This window comes from Lepisosteus platostomus, chromosome 28 (genome assembly GCF_059453375.1).
Source record: "Lepisosteus platostomus isolate fLepPlt1 chromosome 28, fLepPlt1.hap1, whole genome shotgun sequence".
NCBI classification, from domain to species: Eukaryota; Metazoa; Chordata; class Actinopteri; order Semionotiformes; family Lepisosteidae; genus Lepisosteus; species Lepisosteus platostomus.
In genome coordinates, this window is record NC_142638.1 from 960,598 (window position 1) to 988,466 (window position 27,869).

The following is a 27,869-nucleotide window of genomic DNA, read 5'->3' on the forward strand; positions in this document are numbered from 1 at the left end:
TTTTATTTTATAGAATTTTTAAAATAATTTGTTTCAGCACAATATTGTGTATTTTAATACACTTGATAGAGGAGTTTGTGAAAAACAAGATTAAAAAAAGGTGGACAGACTTTTACTGAAATTTTCTGCCAGGATGAAGAAATGTATCTGGGGAATTAGGAGTCAGGATGAATGCACCACTGCTGTCTACTCATTTAGAGCAAAAGAGAAGAAAGCTGTAACAGAAAGACTTCACTACAGATTAAATGAACCTGAAGGGTTGGCAGTTGATTTTAAACGTTCTTTTTAGGTTCTGAAAATCTGCTGCATTCTCCTGTGCATTAATGATTGGTGATGGCTGATACCCAGGTTATGCTGTTGTATTGAGTTGTGTGTTAATAAATGACGAAAGAGGAGATAGTTGAGTATTCCATTTCCTTTTGTAAACAATGGACTGTAAAAATCACTCCATGGATAGACTAGGCTAGAGGGGTTAGTTGCTTATTTCTCAACCTCACTCCTCCCTGTAAATGGTTACCCCTGCTGATCTTTTCATGACTGGGATAAGAGACCTCTGAGCAAGGCTGGGGTGGTCAGTACTGGGATAGGAGATCTCTGAGGAAAACCAGGCAGCTGCTGTTGGGGGGGGTTTTGGACAAGTAGGTGACGTTATTCCTACTGGAAGAGACTTTCCAGACCAGTACTGCAGTAAGGTAGCCAGGGCCACTGGGCTGTAAGAGGTGCCATCCTCATACTTGGTCAAGAATGATCCTAGACAAAGAGACACCTTTCATAAAAGCAGGAGTGGGTTTCTTGATTAAAAGTATTGTAAAGCACACCATGAAGCTCATCCCTGAAGCACAGAGTATACGTTGAAATGGTCATAATATTGAATGAAAGTTCCTGGTCCTGAGAGACTTTGGAAATGTGTGCTTAAACTCACAACAGTTATCTTAAGCAAGAGCAGCTTTAATGTATAAATTAATGAACAACAGGCAACAAAATATGATATGTCATTCAATACAAATATTTATTGAAAACAGCATCAGGCAAATAAATTAGTTTGATGATATTATACATAGCAAGCCATGTTTTAAGTTGTTCATTTTTAGTGATTTTGTAATGAAGGCAAAAGCTTGACCTTGTCCTGTCTTAAAGTTTTACAAAATAAATGTAGTGTTCTTGGACCTGACAGTAATCCTAATGAAACTGGAGGGCCACAGGTGCAAATACAATGCTGAACATGTTTTTCATGCTTACCCATCACATATAAGAAAAAGGCTTTCCACTCTTATGCTGTTTCAGTTCCTGTGGATACATTCAGGACTGCCTCCAAACAGACCTCAGTTCAGATGTTTTGAGATGTTTGATATTTCTTGACTCATGGCTGCCCCAGGCAAACTGGAGCTGCACATTTATAACAGAGATAAAGTGTGGAAAGAATTAATGAGACTTCACAGCACCTCCAATTTATTTATTGCTGCTGTCTTTGTAAACCATTGCATGAATGTGACACCCCGTGGTCAAAATCGATGTACCAACACTGGTCAGGTACCAGTGTCTGTTCTTCCTTTGAAGCTGAAATCAGAAATCCTTCACATGCTTACAAGACAACCTTGACCCTTCGAAGGGCCATGGCAGATGGAACACCCCCTTCCTTGGAATGAGCCAGGGAGCAGCTGCAAGGGTGATGGCTGGGTGGGGGAAGGAGTGAGTAGAGGGATGGGTAAGTGGTGTTCTGGAGGGGAGCTTTTTATCAGGACATTTATTTTTCCACATGACAGCGGAAATGGGGGAGATTAGGGTTCAACCTTTTCCAGGACGTTTGTTTAGAAGGCCATTAAGTGAAATGAAATCAGACTTATTTGTTAACATGCAATGCCGGCTGCCATAGAGCTAACGTCAGTCATGGCAACAGGTCACAGAATAAGTGATTTAAAATCAAGCGCCTCTACAGCCTGTCACTTAAAAGCTTTCTTCTAACACATAATTACTGCATAAACTGCCAAATTACATACTGTGAAGAGAAGTTAAAAAGTTTCTCTCCCAATGCACTTTCCCTGGTTATTACTTTATTATTTTAATCCACAACCACTGTGCATTTAACTTTGGGGCTTTCTTTTCAGACATCCATTACACCTCCTGAGCTCGAGTACACTGACTCAAGAGCGGACATCATAAAGCAAACTGGAAATGAACCAAATAGCAGTACCAGCAAACTGTTTGTGCATCTCTGAGTTGGCGGGATCATTTCATCCATAGAGTCAAACGTTCATACTACAGCAGCTTAGATCACAGCAAATGGAGAAAAGTCACAATTATGTAATTATGCAGTTTATTCCGACTTTATTGAAGTGAAGTCGGTATAATTTGGCTACAGGGTTTCCTCCGGACTAAAAATCTTGCGTCTCCAACATGCACACAAGAATGAAAGAAGGATGTGTCGTCAGAGGGCTGGCACAGAGGGGCTCAATCTTCTCAGTCCCCACTTTCACTTCCCTGCGTCCGTGTTCATATTTTTGCGGGGGTGGGGGGTCGCTAAGTCAGGCGGTCCGAGTTCATCTTGCGGAGCTTGGCGGGCAGGTTGTTCTCGGGCCGGGGCCCCGGGCTGGGGGCGATGGGGATCTTCTGCTGCAGGTCGCCGGTGGACTGCGTCATAGGCTCGGCGCTGACCTTCAGGGCCTTGAGCTGGAGTCTCTCCTCGCCCTCCCCGTGGTTGGGCACGGAGCTGATGCGCTGCAGCTTGAGCGGGAGGTCGCCCGTGCTGCAGGCCTTCTCCGAGTTGTGGGAGCTCATGCGCAGCACTCTCCTCTGCAGCTCGTCCTTGCCCGAGCTCATCCTCTGCAGCTTGCTCGGCAGCCTGCCGGCCCGCTCCTCGATGGTGTCGATGCAGTCCACTGAGAAGACCCGCTCCCTGCGGCCCCTGATGTCGCCCAGCGGGGGGGTGGGCACCGGAGAGGGGAGAGACATCTTCTCCTCGTACTCCTTGACGCTGTAGGGAGGGGTGGGCACCTCGAACGTGGCATGGAACTGGGAGTAATCCACTCGGAAAAAGCCCTCCTCCAGAGACATGACCGGCAGGAAGCGGTGGCCCCACAACACTTCGTCCTCAGTGTATGAAGTCCTGGCCTGGCATGTCATTCCTGGAGAGAAGCCAACAACACAGGATTGGTAGAGCCTGCTCTCACGTCTGGTCAGCTAACAGCTGTGGGCCGTCTACTGCACCGTGATGACAGGGAGTTTTACATCATGACTATATCCTGTAACACCCGTGTGGACGGCTTGGGCGATTGTCAGTACCCCCTGCCTCTAATTGATCTGCGATTACCTAGATAGCCTCTGTGGTGTCTATCCCAGGACTGAAGCCCCCACCCAGCGCTCTGTCTGGAGAGTCTCTGTGCGCCTCACTGTGCTCCTGCCTGGTCTAGCTCTTCCAATATTGGCCCCTCACCCTGTTTCCTGATGCCTGAGTTCTGAGAACCTCTCTGGCTTGTTGGCTTGGGGACTACCCATCACCTCGCCTGCCTGATCCCTCTCTCCAGCTCCCCACTGATCTCCACCCCTGCCTGGGCTGGCTCTCCCCCTGACCGCTGATTCATTACACAGAGCATAGCTCCAGAGGCGCTTTGCACCAGTTAACAGGGTCGACTCTGAAAGCACAGCTGTTGCAAAAAATAAAGAAATGTCTTTGATTTTCACCAAATACTATTGGAAATCAGTGAATTTTTTTTTTCAAATTGAAGTGGGCCAACAACAAGAACAACAAAAATTCTGAAAGTCTATTTTTCATTTCTAGTGTTTATGTTCAGATTACTAGGGGAAAAAAATGTTGACAGCAGAGAGAGTGCTGGCATGAAAGTGGGTCACATTGAAATACAAAAGATAATTCTGGTCATAAAAATAGTCCATTTATTGCTAGCTGTGCATACAGCTCTTATTGACCATTAATAAGAAATACTTGATAAAAACATTATCTCCCAATATGTCTGAATTTAAGACATACATAAAAGCATTATGCTTTATTAAATCCATGCAAAATACTTTTGGATTTTTAAAAATAATGCATGAACTGAATAAAAATTCCACACATCCACCTCATCCTTCATTCATGCTTCCAGACAAAATCCAGCTTTACCCTTTGCAACTTGCATTTTTTTCAAAGGTTGGATATTGATATTATTCCCACTACAAATGGGCATCCAGCAGGGACCTGACACTGCTGTTACAGCCAATGGAGCTACAGCTGGTGCCCAATCAGCCTGACAGGGGAGGCTATTGTATGCAGAACTCTGCCAGAACCTGAAATCCATTTGCTCAGTGCGCCTATGGAGAATCCCAGTCTGATGACATCATCAAACAGAAGCACGCCTCGTTTGAATGAGGAGGACCCTTGTGTGAGTGTGTGCTCTGGGTGGAGATCTTCAGCTGAACCATGTGGGTGTTGCTCCCTGTTCTCAGTGCAGGAAAAGTAAAAATTATAACACTGCCAGATACTGCGATGACCTGGGGAGTAGAAATTCAATATGTTTCAATTGAACTTTGCAATACTCTGATTTTTTCAACTTTAACATCTCTTTAACAAGAGACCGTAAAAGACAGGAAACACAAAGAACCATCACCGCTGAATGCAGCAGCCTCAAATTACATCGTGAGGACTGAGATTGTTATTGCTGTTATTATTCCTTCAGCCACAGACACTGAATGGAAGGAAGGGCTGACAGCTGCTTGTCGAATGAAGACTGTGCACCGGGGCAAACAAACAAGCCCACATGGCAGCAGCCAGACCAGGCACTGGCTGAGCTGTCACCTCCAAACCACGTTTCACTTTGACAAGAAAACAAAGCGGCCTCGTCTTTCTTTCATTCTTCCTTAAAACACTAGGCCCCCACTTGCTGAGAACATGAAATGCATGACTGATGAGCATATAGTGGAAGAAACATTGGCGTTGCCTCGACGTACCTTAAATTGATCAATTAGCTAGATTATCTCAATGCTAGGATGGATTTAGAATAAGTATCAAGTAACCACAAGTATCAAACCACAAGGATAGGTCAACAAGCAATATTTGTTCCACTTCATATAAGCTAATAACACAGCTTTCAAATAGTTCAACACTTAAAATTGTTTTATGATTTATGTTATATATTGAGATGTTAAATGTTCAATTATATTTGAAAAACCTGATTTATAATAATTTCCTGATATAATGTTGCCTCATAACATACAGGTACAGTAGCTCCTGAAATCCTTGCACTGATGTCCTGTTGAAATTTTGCAAAGACTTCCAGATTTTGGTCTTGAATGCAAGATCATGAAGGGAATCTCTCCCTCTTTTATTTCTGAGCTCCTGATGAATTCCACTCTCTTGCTCCCTGGTTCTTGAGACCCTATATAAAAGATCCATGTTCAAATTTCCCATTGGCCCTTACCAATCATGCCCTACTTATAATCCCCATCTCTGAACTGGCTTCATTACTCTGTTCTCCTCCCCACTAATAGCTGATGTGTGGTGAGCGTACTGGCGCATCATCCAGGTGGGGCTGCAGATTGGTGGAGTAAAGCGCCTTGAGGGGAGTGTCCAGAAAAGCGCTATATAAGTGTAAGCAATTAATTATTATTATTAAAAGACACGAACTGGTCCACCCAATACCTTTAATAGATTCATTGTTGGCTCATTTAACTCTGCCCTGGAAGCTAGGAGAATCTAGCTTCTGGCTGTAATTATTCAAAAGACCACAGAACAGCAACACACTTTCTGCAGATGTTTAAGTTTACTCAAAGCATGGGCTGGGTGTGCACCCATATAAAAAAATGTAATTGTTTCTGTGGTTTGTGATATTTCTTCTATCCTATATAGTGTAACAGCTATAACCACTTTCCAACACCCCAGTTAGTGCTGCTGTAACTGCATTCTGTCACAGCAGCAACATTACACAGCTGTTAAATATAGTGCTAGATACCCTCAGGCCAAAATCGGCTGTTTGAGATTGGCTCTGAATATCATAGAATATTATAGAAGCTGTTGTATTAAGGATGGCTGTCTTTCATCTGTTATTAGTTATTAATTTGTGATCTGTGGAAAACATGAGGCCGTCTAGTTACAGATCCTACAGAAAAAACTTGAAGATCTACCTGATTTTTGTTTGTGCCCACAAATAAGTTACAAAAATGGAGATCTGCATATTTCATATTTCATATTTCATATTTCATGTTAGTGGGGCCAGCAGGGGGCGCTCACCCTGTGGTCCATGTGGGTCCTAATGCCCCAGTATAGTGACGGGGACACTATACTGTAAACAGGCGCCGTCCTTCGGATGAGACGTAAAAAAAAACAAGGTCCTGACTCTCTATGGTCATTAAAAATCCCAGGGCGTTTCTCGAAAAGAGTAGGGGTGTAACCCCGGTGTCCTGGCCGAATTTCCCATTGGCCCTTACCAATCATGGCCTCCTAATAATCCCCCTCTATGAATTGGCTACATTACTCTGCTCTCCTCCCCACTAATAGCTGATGTGTGGTGAGTGTTCTGGTGCACTATGGCTGCCATCGCATCATCTGTTTCTTGAAAGATGCCAGAAAATAAGAATCAGTGGGTGGTAAGAACTCTTACTCAGGAGCGTGTCTTCCAGGATGACTGAGCACAGTCATGTCATCTATCTGTCAGTACCTTCAGTCACCACATCTGAACCTAGTCGAGCATTTATGGGATATTCTGGAATAACATCTGCGACAGCTTTTTGCATCTCTATCAGGCAGTCCCGAGATGAGTGGCTTTCTCATGGAAGAATGTTGCTGCATTCCTCTTGCAGGAATCCAGATGCTGGTAGATTCTGTGCCATGTTGCCTGATGGCCCAATTAAGTCACTGTTTTTTGCATTTTGTGTCTACTACCTGTATCATAGTCAACATTATCATTAGTCTACAATCGTGATTTAAGAACAGGGTTGAATACACTGAAAAGGACTACTCTTAGAAGCTGGACAGACCTGCTATTACTGTTTCTTGTGTTTGATTTAGATATATACATGATATTTTGCTTATAGACAGCTAAATGGTTTGGCTGTACTCAGCCTCTATCAATACATTTGCAGCCCGAGACACTGATATTGAAAAACTCAGCTGATGTGATGTTATGTCTTCCTTGTTGTTTCGCTCTCCTTTTTTCTGTGTTGTTCTTTGACTGAAATACTGTGATGTACATTGTGCATTTCTGGAAGAAGTGCATGTGCTCTGTTTTGTTCTATAATAGCTTCTGTGTTTCCTCCCTTGTCGTGCTGGGTTTTAAATAAATACAAATAAAACATCAAACAAAAATCTACTGTATGAACATAATTATTATTATTGTCTGCTCCTTTTTGTGCTTGGCAATTTGCTGCCGTTGTGTGTGATCTTTAATTGAAGGTTATTCTTTTTAATCCAAAAGAGGCTACGTCACACGCAGAGGTAAAGGTTGAAAGAGACAAAGCCTTTGTAATTTGTTAAAAGAGATAAAAAATGCTTCCCAAGTAAAAGTAAAAGAAAACATTTTCCCAGGTGGAGCACATCAATTCAATAATTACCAAACTGTGTTTGTTTTCTGTAAGTATGGTAAGCCACAGTATGGCCTATTTAAAAAGCCCAAAAACTGGTGAAAGATTCACGCCACTTTTTCTGTTGCACGTGAAAATGGAGCTATCAAATACAGAGACTGACAGACGAGGATACCTGAATAAAACTGCAAGGAGGACAAGCAGCTGCAATTGTCCTTTTAAAATGATAATGAGGGATGCTATTACCATGAAAATGGATGGCTTTTGTGATGTGTTGGTTAAACAAAGTTCCTTTTTAAAGAGTGTAAAGCCCAATGGACTGGAGGGCTGTGTAGCTGGAGGAGAAGAAGGCAATTCTTCTGATGAGTATGAATGGATGTCCTGTTGTTTTGTTCTTCATTATGAGTCCTTGTCCCCTATCTCTCTTCTCTGCACTCCTTCAAATCCAGATGCGTCCTAATTGTGCTGTATTCACAGGAGAGGTGTATTGATCCCAGCTCACTGAAGCACTGGGCCTCCACCAGGGAATGAATAACAGCTCAACAGAAAGTGGCGCACCCACTTGAAGAAGGTCCTTCTTCAGAGCACCTGTTCATCAGCCAGCGGTGACCGGGAGTCTCCAAGCAGGAGTGCTCCACTGGGGGTTTGGATGGGATTCAAATCGCTCAGGTTAACTTCTGTTGCCCCAGAGGAAAGCCTGCCTAGATGGTAGAGTTAGCCAGGATTATATTGGATTGGCACACCGGTCTGTGGGGAGATGGGTGGTTTACCACTGTAGGCCCTGAACCCTGTATTATTTGCAACTAGACACGGATGTACAATGAATTAATTTAATATGATGAGTGATGGTGGTTAAGTCCTCATTCTCACATGGAGGGTAATTAGTAATGTTTGGGGATATAGGGGGCTTCCACAGTGCTAGCTGGGGCGGCTGCAAAGAAGTATTTTGTTTGTAAAACTGAGAAAATCTCCTAAATAAAGCTTCTGCACTTACTTTGACACCCATTGTGAGTTTTAATGTGTTCAGATCCTTTGAGTTTAAACAAACTGCAAACTTAACTCTGGAGCATGAAGCTTTGCAAATCGCCTAGCTAATGAGATTAAAAAGCACATATATTAAGCATGACTCGTTTTTAATTAAAAAGTGCGGCTCATCAGTTCTGATGGAACACAGTGTAGTGGGAAGAGGCAGTACAAGCTTCACAACCCACCCCAACAGCATGATTTTCTGATCTGACGTGGCACAATAATGATTTCCTTTTCTTTGGAAATTAATTCCTTGACCTTTTCCTCCAGATTACAGTGCTTCAGAATCAATAAAGCACTTAAGAATCAGAAGTACAGATGTTATCTCCCAAACGGGTCTACAGACGTGGAAAGTGTATCCACATCAGAGGTGCAGGGAAACAACTGTTCCATTTAATCTGTCATAGGGGACTGCAATAATCAATTACAAATAACTATATTGATACTAACTAGGGAATAAGGAATAGAGCGCTTTTTTCATATTGTTGATGATTTAAAAATGTCTATCATAATGTAGGTTACAAGCTGGATGTAATGATGTATGTCCTGAAAATGAAAGTCCTTACTAGTGTTTGATGTGTTGTATCATACTGCATGTCTTTCAGTTTCATTGAAACTGCCTCTGCAAAACATTTGCAGATCTACCGCAGATCATGTGCGAACAACGTGACAAGTCAGAATGTTTATCACAGGAATTTTCTGAAAGTCATTAAACGCGCCTTAAGCTACAAATACAGCAAGACGTCCCAAAAATGTGGAAAACACCCTGGCGTCCTGGCCAAATTTCCTGCTGGCCCTTACCAATCATGGCCTCCTAATAATCCCCATCTATGAATTGGCTACATCACTCTGCTCTCCTCCCCACTGATATCTGATGTGTGGTGAGCGTTCTGGTGCACTATGGCTGCCGTCGCATCATCCAGGTGGGGCTGCACATTGGTGGTGGTGGAGGGGAGTCCCCATTACCTGTAAAGCGCTTTGAGTGGAGTGTCCAGAAAATCGCAATATAAGTGTAAGCAATTATTAATTATTATTATTAAGTCCAAAAGAAATGCCTGGAAATGTATATTGCAAGTGCTAGATGAGGGAAGAAATAGTGGAAATCTTCAAATGTTACCTTGCCGATGTTATTCTAGCAGGTATGAAACAAAAGAGCAAAAAGGCCATTTTGACCTCTTTTCTGTAATGTTAGTTGCTGATTCTGCGCAGCAGAGAGCAGCCGGGGAGTGACCAGTGATGTGAGCAGCGGTGTGCACAAGTGGCATGCACGCAGCAGAGGATCAGCAAAGCTCTTTTGTTCTTCTCGACTATGTGTGCGGAACATGTTATCGCCACGGTGTGACACAATATCCTGCTCCAGCTGTCTTTCCTGGAATCGCTGGAGCACATCGCCGTTACAATGGAAAAAAGATTGTGAAGCACCAATTACATAACAGCCGTGCAATCCCTTTGACTCCATAAAACATATCGCTTTTCCATCGCTCTTCACAGCCTTGTAAGACTGCTTGCGCTCTTTCCCTGTGCCTCTTTATTAGCCTAACAAGGTTAAAGGGTTTAGCTAAAGTATTCTGACTAGCAGGTCCAGTGCAAACAGAACAGTTCATTGTGTGCATGTCTTTGTGTAAGTCAGTGCGTTATCCCTGTCAGCTTCAGGGTCTTGTAAATTTGTCATCAGCTGGCTGAATATCAGTTTTTATATGACACATAAATAAAGTATCCGTGCAAGAGGTACAGCTGAGGTTGATAAAGCATAGTGAGAAATCCCTGCTCTTGTGGCTTGAATTTAAAAGATCTGAAGGGGCACTGACTCTCCCTTCAAAACAAGACAGTTTCCAGAAGAGGTTCATTGTAGTCTGACTTCAGGCAATGAAGAGAAAAAGAAATCAAGGTTTTGGCCTTGACTGTAGTCTTTATTTTAAAGAATAATGACATTTAAGAATCTATGTTAATTTGTCTTTTTTTTTATTTGGCACCACCATATTTTTTCTCCAATTCTGCTAGGACCCCTGCCCCAGCACGAGGGGTAGGACAAGTGTGGGCTGTGTTACTGGAGCTCTGTGGTTGCACAGCTCCAGTCCTGGAGAACCACAGAGATCTGCAGGGTTTCGTTCCACCTTTGCCCTCAACGACCTCACTCAGCTAATAGGCAGCTTTTGCACTTTTCAAAGGTCTTCGGCTGCTGATTCCTGGAAAACCTGCTGGATTCTGGCCCTCAGAGGCAGGATTTGTGCTGTAGCTAAACCAAACCAGGTGCTGCAGCTCACATGCTCTCCTGCCTGCCAGTCTGCCTTGGCTTTGAAGTTTCTGTGCAACAGTACAGCACCATGAGGGATAGTGGGAGCCCGTTTCATCCTGACTTCCTCCTGAGAGCTGCTATTCCTGACCTTCTCTTAAAGAAGGATTAGCCTGCCAAACCTGTGTGTTAATTTTACATTTTCAACAAAGCACTTTTTCTCCAGTTTACAGCTGGTTTAGACTTTATTAGCTATGGATCTGTCAGACTTCCACTGTGCTCAACCCTACTGGTGAATTATAAATTATTTAATGCAGTACATTTGGCTCTGGAGTTTCCAAAAAGCATAGAACAGAAGGGGATGATGAAGAAAGGAAAAAAGAGAGAAAGTAGCCTCTAACCTGTTGTTTCCACAATGCCTTCCAGGATAACGACGATCTCAAACTGCTCGCTCATCAGAGACCTCTGGGAGAGATCAAAGAATGGGCTCTTGGGGTTGATCTCGTGGCAGATCGTGAGAGGCGAGACGAGGAACAACTGGTCCGCTCCCGTCCCGAAGCCCACATCCAGCTCACACTGGTCCAGGGGGAGGAACTCGCCCTCCGGTGTCTGCCTGGACTGCAAGAAGACAAGCACAGCGATGAGCGAGAGCTCAGGCCTCAGGTCCCCGCAGGAAGGAGCTGCATGCAGTTCCATCAAAATCGAAGTTCTCAGTGGGTGACGGACTAGTCTTCATGTGATGCACTCAAGCTAGACTGCACTCCAGCACCCCATATAGAATGTCTAATAGCTGTCATAATCTATAGCTAGATCTTATGTTTGAATTTCGGCAATATAAGAATATAAGATAATGATATAGAAATGTTGCAATGCCATTTAGCTGAAGTCAGATAAGCCCTTTGTGTAAAGAAGTGATCCATATGTTCAGTTCTCCATGCACTCCTACATAGTCACTGGGTCTTTGTTTCATCACTGGTCATGAAGCAGTTCTGTGGTTGACTTGGAAATAGTTGTGACAGTCATGTAGTAAAATACATATTTGCTGTTTGGATTTTTGGATTAAGACCTTCCCCTTCAGTGGTTAAAGAGCAAGGAAATATGACAGAAGCCCTGTCATATTGCTGTACTGCTGTACTGACCATAGATATCGCTGGACAACATTTTCAGGAACCTTTCTTGTATCTGTTCGTCATTCTACACCCCAGATAAAACCACTGCCAGGATTCAGGCATACTACACGGTGTAGAAACGGTGTTGGTAACTTATTTATTGACAAGTTTCATCATTTTGCATGGATTTCAACTGCTCAAAGCCCCTTACCTGGGGTGACATTGTGGGCAGGTCACAAAATCAGGAAGTTTCTTGCCATGCTTTTTAAAGAGCACGATACCCAGGGAATCCTCTATTAGTACACCATTAACTCCACTCAGTGTCTCAAGGTTCCTGGCACCATTTATTGTGAAGCTAAGATGAGGTGAGTGACCTTGTTTCTGTTTACAAGGTGCTCATTTATTAGGCTGCGGCTCAGGGTGTATTTGCTTTCCTCTGTGGAGTACAAGCAGATGGAGGCCCACAATACCAGGCTGGTCAACCTCCTGATGTTAGTGCATGGGAAAGGCGTATTAACATAAGGGCACATGTTTCCCCTTTCAGTGGCTAGAACACTAGCAACACAACATAAACTCCTGTACAGTATATTTAACACTTTAAGCCCAATGCTGTGTTTTGCTTGTGCTCTTTTGTGATAAAAAGGAAACTGATTTTCACACAGAAATCATAGAAATGTCCCCGTGGGTTAAACTGACTATTATTCACTATTTAGCTATCTTTTACAACATTGTAAAACAGCCAACAACTTCCCGCATGAAAGTGAAGGAACAGCAGCAGTTGAGCACACAGATCTTCTTTGTTATTTACTTTGTTGGATTTAATAAAAACTTCGATCCACTCACCCACAAAGGGCAACTTCAAATTCCATTATTGACTTACAAATTAAATGACAAACTTGGTGCTTCACGGCAGCCTTCTGTTTCTCGCTACTGGAAACAAGTGGGAGGTGTGGGTCCCAACCTCAATTTAAAGTGAGCCCTGCCCCTTGCATGTACTAAGTCATCACTCAAGGATCTGGAATTCTACCTTGATGCACTTCATGTGCCAAAACACTGTAGAAAAAACAATGCTCATGCTAAAGTGGCTCTTTCACCACGGGGTAACTAATCTAATCTGCCACCATCATGGATAGTGAGAGCAGTTTAAGAGGTACTACCCTTTAAAAAGTTCTTCTATGAACAGGTTTCTTACAACACTGCCATGATACTGAAGTGAAACAGCTGTATAATCATATTGGTTAACCAGACAGTACTAACAGCACAGAACAGGATCACTGGTGGCGTCACCACTGTGTCTCCAGACCAACATCAGTCCTCAGACAGCTCTATACACTCATTTAAAAGCCAGGGCAGGTACAGCTGACCTGACTCAAAATCGTTAAGACCTGATTTACAAGTGCCATTCATTCCAGACTTTCTATCCCCATGAAAGACTCTGCTTTGTTGGGATAATTGATTCATTTTTATTTATGGCACTCAGACTTCAAATGGGAGAGCTTTTCCTTAGCATTTTTTAAGGAAAACCCCAGATGTGCCAGACCCATTGAAGCCTGAATTATTAAGGAAATAGAACCATGAAGGCCCTCTGTATGAGTGTTAGTCATATAGCCCTTCGCAGTGTGCTGATTTGAGAAATGTTTGACTTGTCATGACCAAATTATTTTCTTGAGGACATAACATTGCAGTGCGTGCTGTGAATTAATTCTAGCTGCAGTAGTTCAGTTAAAAGTTTACTGCATATCAAATAACCTGCACTCAACAATTCTAAGCTATAATAGAGTATAATCACTCCAATATGTAAGGTTATTAAGGTAGGAAGATTTTTAACAAGGGGCTCTCATTATGAACCCCAGCTGTGGCCCTAATTCACGTCACACTACCTGTGTTTTCAAAAACTACTTTGCTCCGTTCTTTCCACAGAATATCAAACATTATAGTGTCTGAGATTATTGCTTTGGATAAATGTGTTTCTTAGGTGTCCAGCTAGTATTTATAACCATATTCTTGTTTGTCTTTCCTGGAACGAACTTTGCTGATATCCAAATTACAGTCATAGCATTAGCGAATGAATGGATCTGCAGGAAATACATAGCAAACGCCCAAGAAAACACATATGCAAGGGCCAAGTGTTTACTTTTAATTCCAAATGTGCTGCTCAGAGAAGAACTGTCTTGTTTATAAACATGGAATAACTGCTTTGAAGGGCCTAATGTATAGGTTCTGTAATTACATGCATTGAGAAATTAAACTACACTGCAAAATCAGCAATGTTTCAAATGCAAGTGCACATCTACAGTATATTGAAAATATCCCATGTTGCTGAAGTAATATTTACATAATACATTAACAATTTTGGTAATATGATTTATACATAAGCTTAAGCATTTCAAAGTGTAAACACTACACAATTAAATGGTGTTAATAAACTCTAATTATTAAATATTGTAATGTATTAATAATGGACCTTTTATCTGAAGTGTAACTAAAAACACTGGCACATTTGAGCTGTGGGGGTCTGGATTTCTGCACCTACAGTATGACTTCATAGGGAAGGCTGGGAGGAGTTTTGCACTGCAGGTAAGGAGCTTTGTTGAGACCAGATACTACAATAATACAAACACCCACATAATTAAATAGAGTTGCACGTTCAATTGCACCTGAACAACAGCTGTCCGCAGCCTCAGGGTGTACTGTACATGCAGCTAGGGAGGAGTATTAGCACCCTGTATTGTCTGCATTCATTCACTAAGATGTTTTAGCAGGAAAAAATGAGTTTAATACATTTAGAGACACGTATAATTTATCAAACAATACTGATTACACTTAATCGCCGGTTGAAGTATTCTCGGTCGCGTTTAATGGCAACGTCAGCTCAAAGATTTGGTTCAAACCACCAAATGGAGACAGGCGTGCCGACAAGCGGACCCTGCTGATGTGGGATTAACGCTAGGATGAGAGACTGATTACACTTAATAAAGCAGTGCAGAACCAGGTTTCAGATGCATTGATTTCAGAACATGTCAGCAACTGTACACACTGATTAGCAGCCACTTGTATGAAAGCAGTGTTGGATGACTGTAGCCTGCTGCACACCAGAAGTGCTATGTTATTATTGTCAGTACAGTGGGACAAGAGCCTGAGACTTCCCATGGAGGGGCAGTGAAGCAGTGAACACAAGAGGGCCTCATGTCTTCAAAGAGTTCTTCAAAATGCAAGAGAGAAGCTGGTGGCATCGAGCTACATTCCCTGGTGTTTTAGAGCAACAAAAGGCTTCAAGGAGCCTGTGAAGCTAAAAAACATTAACTGGATATAATCTGTGTTTCAGACTAAGATATGATATTGTTCCATATCAGGCGTATTGCTAGGCAATTTACTGGCTGTAAATTTACTGTCCATCTCCATGTCTGTCTACCCTTTTCATCTGTTCCCCATAACATATAGGCAGTAAGCCAAACTCATCCATCCATCTTCCAACCACATTTTTGAATACAGCGCTGCTGGAGAGCCAGAGCCTATCCCAGTAAGCAATGAGCACAAGGCAAGGCAACCTGCACCCTGGATGACAGTCCATTGCAGGACACATCAGACATAGTCAACCACACACACACAGCAGGGCCATTTTCCCAGAATCCAACTGAACCCAGAGGCCCAGTGTTGTGAGACAGCAGTTCTAACCCCTGTGCCAGCCAGTAAGCTAAACCTTCCTAGAAAAAGGCATGAGCTGCAGTAACCTGTTATCAAATGTTTTCTTTTTCTTTAAGAAAGAGTACTGATGACCTCTTAACAATAACGACAAAGGAACTCTTGAGAAAGACTTTCAGTACCTATAGTTACCTGGAAATTACCTTGTTACATTCATCCTAGAAAGGCAGCTGAATTCAAAGGGCAAAGAACTTAGATCAGAGATTCTCCTCCCACAAAATTCCTGAAACAGGATGTTGACACCACTGTGCTGAAAGTCATCTCAAATTTCAACAGCCAGTTATGGTCAGCGAACACACAAAATCTTGATTTGTCTAGTAGATCTTCTTCAAACATATATATCTACAACACTAGTTGTAGATATATAGTTTACCTGTGAATGGACATACACCTAACGGTGGACTTTGGTCATTCTGTGGAAGTTGATTTGAGAACTGATCCACAGAGTGAACCCAGAGGATGAGCGCTCTCCCAGCATTTCAGAATTTACTGCACTCCAGCTGTTGCTATGGAACCTGCAACCAGCCACAGAGCTATATTTCTACTGTGATAAGGTCCCAGCTGTTGTCCTTGTACAGAATCTTAAGCGCCCTTGTCTCTCAAACAAGTATTCGAATAAGACTCCATTTTGTCTTCTGTTGGTTTAAGGATATCTCATTACTGGAATTCTTTTGTTCTAAAACCTATTTCAATTTTTCATTTGTGTTTTTACACTGTTTAACCCACAGAGGTCAGATATACTGACAGATCCACATGTAGGATTTATACTGGCACCCTCTAGGTCCTCATTACATACATATATACAGTAGCTGCGCACACAGATAGAAATGTGATATATCGGTCCCTAAGGGGAGGAGAACAGCAGCTGTTGGAAAATTGCATTTTTTGTGTTGTGTTTTCAAAACAAAGAAAGACAGTCCTTTGATAGACTTGATGGATGCGATGTGGAAAACAATCCTGAAACAAAGAACATTCTTCTTCGGGAGCTACTTTCCTCCGAGAGTCACCACCTCAGCACCTCAGAACTCTGGAGCTGCGACTACAAACACAACCTTCAACACAGCTAAATGAATTCCAGTGCTCCTGATATTTCTGCCCCAGGAGGCACAGTGGCTCAGCAGTAAGCACTGCTGCCTTGCAGAACTTAGTCCCCGGGTTCAATTCTGAACCCGGAGTGCTGCCTGCAGAGTTTGTGTGTTCTTGCTGTGTTATTGTGGGTTTCGGATTCTTTCAGGTGTTCTGGTTTCCTCTCACAGTCCAAAGACATACTAGGAGGTTAATTGGCTTCTGGGAAATGGGCTCTGGTGAGTGTGTGTGCCCTGTGAGGGACTGGTGTCCTGTCCAGGGTGTCCCCTGCCTTGCGCCCGCTGCTTGCAGGAATAGGATCTGACTCTCCTGTGGCCCCGAACGGTAAGAGGTTTTTAGAGAATGGATGAATGGATTTTCTGCCCTATTGTACTGAAGCTCAGGATTCAGAAAAAAATGGAAAACTGCACCTCTTGGTCTCGTCTCTGCGAAAAAGTATAGAAGTGTCACAAAAGCCGACACGTTAAACATCTTGTGCACAGCCCACATTTTTTCTTTTTCGAACAGAAGGGTGCCAGATGGTACTGTTGATACGTGCTCATGCGTTTTAAAACACATTAAAGGATAAAAAAAGTATTTTTGTGTTTTTCTGATCCAACACAAAAAAGCAACGTGCAAAGCTAGCCAATTTAATATGAAACCCTGGAAGGCCAATCCAACAGCTTTAGTTTTCTGTTTTTCAGAATGAAGTCACTTACCTTTAATTCACTTTCATTTGCACTGAATATCCCCCAGCATATATACTCCATATGGAGTTGATAACAGAAACTCGGGAGGAAGGTTGGATACCATTCCAGTCGTCTTTGTATACAAATCTCCCACCCTAGTGTTTCTGGGCTGCTATTCCCTCAGCTAGGCAAGTCACGACAAATACTTTATACATAATTAATCTCTCCATTTCTTTCAAGTGAACTACTCATAGAGCATTAATGGCTGTGTTCAGGTACGCAGTTTGCTCATATAAGAAAATGGGACAAATATTTAGAACTGCAGTAATTTGGCCTGTTAACAACATTACACAGATGATTAGTTAACTCCCCACCCAGTTCCCTTTGATGGCTGTTTATTAGGGATACAACTATTTTAGGGTCATAACTGTTGCCGCGGTGATACAGTACCCGGGCTTGCAGAGCAATAGGGATAAGATGCTGGTGTCTGGCTCTCATGCTTTTTTCAGGTTCAGTATATGAGACTTGATGGCAAAGATTTAAGAAGAAACTGAGGCTGGACTGGGATGATATAACTACCACCTCTGTTTCTGCCCAAACTGCCAGTGCAAAACCAGTAATGGCACTTTCACCTCTGCTGCCTTCTGAGGGAAACAGACAATTCTGTCTTTGTTAGTTCTTCATAATTGCTGACTAATTTGAGAATGCTGCCACGTTAACCCATCACAGTACCACTATATTTAGATATTTTATAGAAATATCTATAGCTATTATAGTCTATCTAAATGGTTGGATTTAAAAGCTTTCAAAGCTTTTAATCTTTGAATTGAAATACATTGGCTGGGGAAATGACTGTAAATATGCTGTATTTGGTGTAGTTCTGCTTGAAAACCCTGTTTCCCCGATTTCACACCATTGAAACACACTATCGCACATTAAAGAAAAACAGTTTTGACAACAGTTTTGTACAATGTTTGGTTTTACCATGTTTATACCAACATGAATTTGGGGATTTTATCATTGAAATTTTGCTCTACAAAATTAATTATTAATTAAATGTCAATCTGGTAACCCAGGGGTTTTTATTAAGAAGAAAATGTAAAAACCGCTATAGGAGGTCTGATTTCACAGAGACAGGAAACTGGGATATCCCTATCAACCATAAATTTGTTCAGCACATTAAAGTGTCTTGGGGAGTCCTTGATCAAATTAAACAAACCTTGCTCACTGAAACATTGCTAATCCAATCAGCATGACAACACGCATTCCCAAAGGAAAGCCTAATGGAGATTCATTATTAACACCTGAAACCTCCATTAGCATAAGCCTTTAATAATGCCAAAGCATTTCCCTCTCTAAACCACGGGCAAATTCACCCTCAGTGGCTCATTGTGTTCATTGTTAAACACTGCTGCTCGCTGTGCAGATTGCTGCTGCTGCAGAACAAAGACCCTGCCTGCAGTGATAAAACATTGCAGCCTGTGTGAAACAACGCTAAGTGCAACATGAAATTAATTTGGATTGTTTCATTCCAAGCATTTCCTAAATAATGCAGCATGTCAGTATCCAAGTTTGAATGCAGAGAATAGCACTTACACCTTCAGACAAAACTGCTTAATTCAGCAGAACATCTTTACTGTTTTCTAGGATGAATGAGGATCAAATCAAGGTAGAACACAATTAAATAAGATAAAGAAAACAATATCTGTTACCTTTAATACATCAGTGAATAACAGTATTTAATTTAAGGAATGATAATGCTTTTGTCCGCAGGTATAGGTGGCCTGCAGACAAAAGCACTATCACTCTTGATAAACAGGGCATATTGTTTCCTTACTGGTAATTTTCTACCAGAAGTAAATTTACCAGAGTAAATACAAACACCCACTCAATCGGCAATATCCATTGTGTGTTACCTTGTACATGATTAAGTGGGAGAGATTGTACAAAACTAGCAAGTGATACCTGGTGTCAAAAGAAGTGAACGTGACAGAGGCTTTGGTTCCAGCTGTCACACACTGCATGTTGAAGATGGTTTTCTATTTATGACAAATAGCATAATGAAATATTGAAGACTCCTGTGACATTAACCAACGTCATTTAGTAATTGACCAAATTACTTAGATGAAGATGATTCATACACCCATCTGCTTTCTAAGTCAGGGTCACGTGGAAGACAGAGATGATTCCAGCAAGCAAAGGGCGCAAGGTAGGATATATCCTGTACAGGACGCCAGTCCATCGCAGGACTTGCAGATACAAACAAGCACAAACACTCACACCAGGACCAGCTCTCCACTCCTGCAGCCCTGGGCTCAACACTGGACCTGGGGTGCTGTCTGCGTGGGGTGTGTATGTTCACCCCATGTTTGTGTCGGTTTCCTCCCGGTGCTCCAGTTTCCTTGCACAGTCCAGAAACATACAGGTTGGTTCATTGGTTTCTGGGAAAACCGGCCCTGGTGTGCGAGTCTGTTTGTTTGTGTCGACAATATTGTAATAGACTGCTGTCCCATCTGATTTGTATCCTGCCTTGCGCACATTGCTTGCTGGGATAGGCTCTGGCTCCCCTGCGACCCTGAATTGGAAGAAGCGGTTAGAAAATGGATGGATGCTCATCTCTTTCGTTTCCAGATGGATTCCTGCTAAGTCAAATAGCCTCCATGCAGGACTGTGGACAGGGAATTCCACAGGAAATAGGGAGAGGCTGTTCCAGAACAGTGACTAGGACTAGGAGCATCTTAAATTGTTCTCCTCCAGAACCTGAACCACCTCTGGAACAGACTGGGTGGGAACCAGCTGCTGTTTTTTCGCCCCTGCTGCACCATCCCATCAGAAATCACCACCATGGCAGTGAGAGGTGAGTCACCTGCTTTGACAGGCCATGGAGAGATTTACTTTTTCAAATACACCTGTCGACGGTAAGACTTTTTCAACTGAAATTGACTGTAAAATGCCTTGGAAAGACTAGTAAGGTATATAACCTGGTGAAACACCCTACAGTCACACAGCTCTGGAGTCCTGTGTTCAATTCCATCTGTCTGTAGAGAGTTTGCATGTTCTCTGTCAGTATAGTTTGATTTGCTATGCTAAATTGTCCATCTGGAGGGGTTCCTACCATGTGTGAATAAAACAATGCTCAGCAGCTGAACAATTCAAGATATTCCAAACAATTGTTCCTAATTTGATATATGCCATTGATAGTTATGTGACTTTTAGTCCAGTGGGAACAGTGTCACTTGCTGGGCACAAAACAACAGTTGCACAAGCATGTCTAGTATATACATCACCTATTCAATTACGGTACTGGACATACCAAGCCATGCTGACCTCTGAAAGCTGATTATATCTGGCTTCACAGTGCAGCACAATCTCACCACCAGCAACAAAAGGCACATGCTGATGGCAGTATTCATTCAGAATTGTATTACTCTATTATTAGCATAAGGAAAACAATCTTGTCATCTCTTGGGTATATTATTTAAAATACTTCAGTGCCATGGAAACCTTGGGTGCTTTAAGTAAAACAATAAATTAAAGAAAGGGTAATATTGCTGCTTTTTTGTACTTTCACTGAACAAACTCTTCTTCATGCAGTGGTAGCTACAGAGCTTGATATTTCTGAACAGACCAGTCTTTGTCACAGTTTGATCAGGCCTGTTGTCTTAGGGTTTTACTTCATGTCTTCTCTCCTTGCTTCAGCTGATGGTGTCCAGCAGCTTGTGCATCCTTGTGGCTTTCCGGACCAGCTACTCAACCAAAGAAAAAATTGCTTCTCAAAGGACTTATAGTTACCTCCCCGCAAAATAAATAACCCACATGGTTACCTGTGTCGTAGTTTGCTTGTTTATTAATTATTCAATTTTCTTTGTGCTTCATGTCATATGTCATTCGTATTTTGAAGGCTTTACAGATCTAGAAATGTTACCGTTCTGTGATTATCTCTTGCGATATTTCTGCATAGCAGACGTGATCTGAACCATCTTGTCAGGCACTAATCTTGTTCAGATCCAAATGTCCGAGCCCCATTGCTCGGCAGTGCTCTGACCTGACTTGCTGTCAAAAGGTACAGGCGATAGTGCACACTCCAAGTCTTCTGCCCTTCTGCACTCTGCAAGGCATACTATAAAAGGGAACATTCAGAGAGAGACTCGGGGAACTAGAACTACAATGCCTGAGAGCCTGTGGGACAAACTTGCATTGCAATTTTATTGCTAGCTTCAAACACTCTGTGCATCCTGATGGGGAGGAAAAGTATTTTTATGGAACAATGGCCCAGATTCTTTCTTTCCAAGCCAGAAGAGAGGAATTCTCTCTTTTGTCACTATATATTTTTTCTTTTCTTTTTACTCCTGCTTTGTGTACACACGCAATCAGTTTTTTTCTAAAAAAAACAAGTTTTAAAAGCGCTTTAGCAACTGAACTGTAGCATGTAATTATTATTATATTATATAACATTTAAGATGTTACCCAAATAAAAATATATTTACAAAGTATCATATGTTTTTTACAAATCTAATCAAAATAACTTATCAATATCAAAAGGAAGAAAGGAAAACAAGATCTGAAACTCTGTATATACATGCTATTATTTTTATGAAAAAGAAAGGATTTTGAGGAGAAAGGGAGTTGAAATGCCAACTTTATCTGAAGCACCGTGCTATGTGTCAAGAACTCAGAAGGCATCCTTCTGCAGTATTACAGCATGCCAGTGGCAAAGACGTCCATTTGCACTCGGAGACGGTGATCTACCAGGCCCACTGAAGCTCTTGTTCTGTGTTTCAGCCCGCTCCTCACAGTGTAGAAGGATTGAAACAAGATGGAAGACATTCACATGAAAGAAGAATGAATACTGAAACAGGAACCAGAGGACACAAGTTGAAACTACGCATTTAAAACCAAGCACAGACGTTACTTCTTTACACGGAGGGTGGTGGAAGCATGGAACAAACTACCCAGCTACGTTGCTGAACCAATACTCTGACTATTCAAGAAAAAGAGATCCTTGGATCAATTACCCACTAACCACCAAACAGGGTATTCAGCCTCCTTTCACTTGTAACCCTTACATTATACCAGGTCTTGTTAATTATACAGAAAGCATTTATCATCAAGACGTCTGTCCAGGAAAACTAAACACTGGTAATGTAGTAACTGTGGGAAAGGGAAGGTTGCTTACTTAACGGATAATTTCATTTTCATTTCATTTTAAATGCACAGGATATAAATGTTTCAGTAAGCCTAAAGCTCCCACAGCACAAATAGGCTCCTCACGATCACAGTGGACTTCCAAGTTCAATACTTTACTGCCATGACACCTGGGTGCATGGAGTTTGGTTTAGTGACATACAAAACAAACAGAGCCAGTAATAAACAGCATCAGCCAAACACATCTACACATACTGTCCTAAACACACCAGTGAGATAAATGAGATAAATAACAGTCAGACCAGATAAAATAACAATATGCCATGCACAGATTTCAAAGTCAAGGTACTGAGCTCAACTCACAGCCTCCTGGTAGGTTCTGTTCTGAAACCTAGTAACCCTTATGCTGATAAACCTACCAATTCATGCTGAATGTGTTTTTTTTTCATTGTTTCTCAATGTCCAGGAGTTATTTAAGGCCTTAGTGTTGGTGAGAAATGTCAATTACATTTCCTTTCCTCATCTTTATTTTATGGGATGACTTTGGAAATGAAGCACAATGTTCTGTTACTGTTTTTCATTAGTCCAGACTGGTAATGGGCTGTGTGTCTCTTTTCCTTGCTTCATTTATACCCTATTACACTGCTATGTCTTCAATCTCAGAAGTATTAATGTGTCGACAGCTGTTTACACTACATTGTCCCCAGAGCCCTAAATTAAAGCATTTTTCATGCCCCGTTTGAAACAATAAAATAAGAAAAAAATAATAATTTAAGTTAAGCTACGCCTTGTCAATAGAAAGGGAACCAAAAGGAATATTAATGTACTGCTATTTAAAAAAAATATTATTTGTAGTCGAGCATATTTTTGCAAGGTCTGTAATAAATAGTTGGCTTATCTCGCATGTTTTATTGGTTCTGCCTTAGCCCTTCTGTGCTTGGTCTCACCCAAATTAAATCACAGCTCAATGATGAGAGTCTAGGGGGTGATAAATGGGACAGACGCCTCTTGTAATGAAATAAGACGAAGGAATGTGCCTTCTGCCAGGGACAGAGGCCTTCTTCTTTTTATTAGATGAAAAGCAATAAGCAGATATCTGACCGTATCTCTGTGTTGCTAGGATCCTAACAAGATACACGTTTCTTAAGGAATCTGAAATTGAATTGAGCTTGGAGGCTGAACCTCATGGGTCTATACAATGTCCAATGTTTTTAAAAAGGAGTCATGTCTTTTCACAGAGAGTTGTAAGAGTATGGAACAAGCTACCGCGCCATGTTGTTGAAGCCAATAATCTGGCCCTTTTCAGGGCACAGCTGGATGAGATCCTCAGATCAATATTCTTTAACCTTTCATACGTGTCACAATTTTCCCAGAATCCAATTAACCTACCGGTATGTCTTTGGACTGTGGGAGGAAACCAGAGCACCCAGACGAAATCCATATGATCAAGGGGAGAACATGCAAACTCCACACAGACAGTACCCCAGAACTGAACTTGGGGACTCAGCAATGCTAACCACTGTACCACTGTGCCACCATGCCCCCCTTCTGAAATCGTCAGCTTGCTAAACAGACCCGACACGTAGAGGTGTTGCAGAGTGTACCGGACTCGCTGAGGCAGCTCCGCGCTTGCAGTTCCAGGAATACCGCGCCCGCAGAGCTGAAGGCGGCCACGTTTTCTTAACGATCTCAGCTAAATCGAGCTGCGCGTAGAACCGATTTCCGTTTTTGAAAAAACTAAGGTCATACACAGAGATGGATCAGATAGCACAGCGCCCTGCTATGGCCTAGCCGACTATTTCACTAAACTTTATTTTTTTTAATATTCCGTTTAGGTCAGCCTGCTCCAGGTGAAACAGTACCTGTATAAAAACAGAGAGCTGTAACTTTTAAACTTTTAGGAGATTTTTGTGGCGAAAACCACATAATGACATTAAAATTACATTTTAGAAAGGTCATTAGTTTGTATTTCTTATTACACTTACAAATGATGGTAGTATTCCTAGTAGCTTTATTAGACACTGTTCAAGACATATTTGTGATTTTTTTTCTGTGAAAAACTCTAAGACCACAAAATGGTATCGTTCAGAGAAAACCGCACGGACCACACATGACCATCCAATTGCGAAAAACATATCGATCCTATCGATGCTGACATCTAATTTCCAGAGATGGAAGTTAACTGATTCATAGAAATCTATAACGTTTTCTTAAATCTATCCACCGTGCTCTCATATCGTAATAGAAAGCAGGAACGATAAACACAAAGATATATCCTCCACCTCATCGGGACGGTGTGAAGTAATAATCATACATTACGACAAATCCCATTATGCTGTCAATACAACTCCAGTTACAGATGCGCTGGGTTATCCTGGTCAAATGAGTCTTTCCGAGGAACGATTTCCCTTCACGGTAATTGACAAATCACCGTAATTAAAATTACGTTCATTTGTCTTTCTCAGGGCAAACTGGTGAACTTAACATGGCACGGGACAAATGCGTACATAGCGATGTTTAGCTGTGCCTTCACTGTGATTAATGCGCTGTGAAAAGCAACACAGCCCTCCTCAGAACCCGGAGTGGCAGCTTCGGCTCTCAGCCTTTTGATTAAGACGTTGAGTTAGACTTTGTTTCTAAGAGGAAAAGAAGTCTGATATTCGATCAATATAATTTCTTTAACATATGTAGGTTTACACAATAGTGTAAAACAACTATTGAAGATTGACAACGAGATATTTTGCATGGAAGCGTTTGGAGGCTTTGCAAATAAACCTATAACCACTTGTTGCTGTTGGTGTAATGATGCCGTCTTCATTTTACCGCAGAGGTGATAACTGTAACCATTTTTTAAATAGAATAATGTATAATTAATGCGCTACTGTTGTGTTCAAGGCTAATGAATTATGTATTCGGAGATGGAGTGCGCGCCCTTCATTGCGTTTCAATGCAATTAAAATCATGATGTATTTAACGCTACATAATAGTAAACTTCATATGGCGCCTTGAAAGGTGACTTCCCAAAGCGCTTTACAGGAAAAAACACAATGAAAGGAGACAGCAGAATGACACAGGAAAGGGTTTGGAATACAGTAGGAATTTATGTTACGTTATATTTAAAATCATTGTTTTAAAAAGGTAATGCGATTGAAACGCTAAATATCCATTAAAGTCCTTTTTGGCGTTTATTATTATTATTATAGAAGAAGAACGATGGCGTTAGTGCAGTTGTTGTTGTTAACTGCACTAATTATTCTGTTTAATTTCACAGTTAACAAGAGAGGCGCGTGTCGCGCTGGCCGAGCACGGAAAGTTCACATCCTCTTACCTTTATAAGTTTGCATCGGATCTGAGCGGACACCATATGGCTGTTCCTCAGGTTGCCCACCCGGAACATGAGGCACAGTTTGCCGTCGCGCTGCGAAATCACAGCGTCCTGACTGAACATGAGAGTCTCGGCGCGTTTCTTGGGCTGAGACATCTTGATGAACATGCAGCCGATGAGAAAGGCGTCCACGATGGAGCCCAGTAGGGACTGGAACAGAAAGAGGATGATGCCCTCGGGGCATTTCTCCGTGATGTAGCGGTAGCCGTAGCCTATGGTGGCCTCGGTCTCGATGAAGAACAGGAAAGCCGAGGGGAAGTTGTAAACATTGGCCACGCAGGGCGTGTAAGTGGCGTCGTGGCCCTGGTTGAGATCCCCTCGGATGTAGGCGATGATCCACCACATGGAGGCCATGACCAGCCAGGCTATGGTGTAGGTGAGGATAAAAATGAGAAGGTTCCACCTCCATTTGAGGTCAACCAGGGTGGTGAAGAGGTCCGAGAGGTATCTGCTGGTCTCCCCGCCGAGGTTCCCGTGCTGGACATTGCACCGCCCGTTCTTCTCCACAAACCTCTGGCGCTTCTTCTTAGCCGGGGCGGTGTACGTCGTGCCTCTGGAGGTGTTCACAACTTGGTAGTCTTCTCCGAATTTCCTCCTTAGCGCTGACATGCCTTCTACGGGAACAGAAAACAGCAATTAAAACCCACAGCCCTAAAACTCACACCACCTGCTCTTCAAGCCCGGCAGAAAAAAAAACCAACAAAACAAGCGCTTCAGTTGTTAAACGTTATCCATGAGCATCGTTTCCCTTTCAGTGGGGAGAACGGCGGCTCCTCGCACAGTAAGGGACCCTCCAGAGCCTGTCAGTAGTGTCCCGCACAGTAATACGGAATGCCTCACAGCCTTGTACCTCTTCCATCAACTTTCATATCCAGACACTGGCGCTTCAGGACTCGCCAAAAGGTGGGAACATCGATGCTCCTCGGAGAGTGTGCGCGGTTGTCCTGCCTCTCTCCCGTCACCTCTGCGCTCTGGGTGCGCTCTCGCTCTGCCCGTGAAGCGGCATGTCTGGCGGCGGGCGCAGCCTGGAGCCCCGGTCCGGAGACACTGCTGGGAAACCGCTGTCCTTCGCATGCAAGTGGCGCTGAGCACGGGGAACGGGGCAGGCTTGGGGGGTGGGGGCGCTCGCTCGCCTTGGCTTCCCCTCCAATCAGCGCGGAGAGAAGCCAATAAAGAGAGAGAGAGCCTTTCTCTCTCTTGGGCAAACTGCGCCTGCCGATCTATTGGAAACGAGAGAAAGGAAAACGGCCCCTTCTAAATGAAAGAATATCCTCCCCCGCGAACCGCGGCTGGGTTAACAACCGCCATAAATTAGGCTTTGCTATATAAAGACGTGGAAGAGAACGATTCCCATCTGGGAAATTAATTTCGCGTTTTTCGTGCGCTACACAATATGTGATTCTTAACGTTTAAATGAGCGTTATGCATTTAAATAACATCTGTAACTGTGTTTGCTTTCCGCTTGTTTCCGCGCTGGGCAATTTGATGGGAAATTTGTAAAGTTATAATTCACGAGAGGAAGACTATTTTATAGTTTAATGGGAGACTTTTTCTTAGACTCAAGTTTTGCGCGGAGCAAAAGGGAAGATGTCGCACACACCGGCTATTGTCTTTGAACACTATGAAGTTTTTATACGACACATAATAAAGTAGGTTTCTTGGCCTCCGGAACACTCTACTGAACCTGTCTCTTTTCATAGTCGAAAATAGGTGGCCGATCGTACGAAAAAGACGCCGGGACAAAAACAACCTAACGAAAGCGGACAGTAACAACTTGAAGCACACCGACATTTGGAGCAATGCGCTTCATTGCGAGTCCTTGGCTGTTAGGGGAGATTTGCTGCCCCCTACTGACCTATTGTTGGAATCTAAATCTGTGCAAATATACTCCACTACTAAATCCACTTTTAGTTTATTATTAGATTATTCATTTCATTTGATGAGGCTTCCGTTTCATTTACTAAAGTAAAATATCGCCGGCATAGTCGTTGTGTCATTAAACATTTTAA

General features: G+C 42.5%; 1 protein-coding gene across 1 annotated transcript; it reads right to left on the bottom strand.

Moving 5' to 3' along the window:
- Positions 1-990: 990 nt before the first annotated feature.
- On the bottom strand, positions 991-27,003 carry kcnj19b (potassium inwardly rectifying channel subfamily J member 19b). Its single transcript, XM_088622675.1, has 4 exons — positions 26,711-27,003; positions 25,804-26,474; positions 11,167-11,383; positions 991-3,122 (listed from the first exon to the last, which is right to left on the bottom strand). The coding sequence occupies exons 1-4, from the start codon at positions 26,727-26,729 to the stop codon at positions 2,518-2,520; spliced, it is 1,512 nt and encodes a 503-aa protein (XP_088478801.1). The 5' UTR covers positions 26,730-27,003; the 3' UTR covers positions 991-2,517.
- Positions 27,004-27,869: the final 866 nt, after the last annotated feature.

Coding starts and splice junctions, on each gene's coding strand:
- kcnj19b (XM_088622675.1), bottom strand. Junction 11,384..25,803: donor TCCGATGCAAACTTATAAAG/GTAAGAGGATGT, acceptor GTCTTCTTGCAG/TCCAGGCAGACACCGGAGGG. Junction 3,123..11,166: donor AGGCATTGTGGAAACAACAG/GTTAGAGGCTAC, acceptor GCTTCTCTCCAG/GAATGACATGCCAGGCCAGG.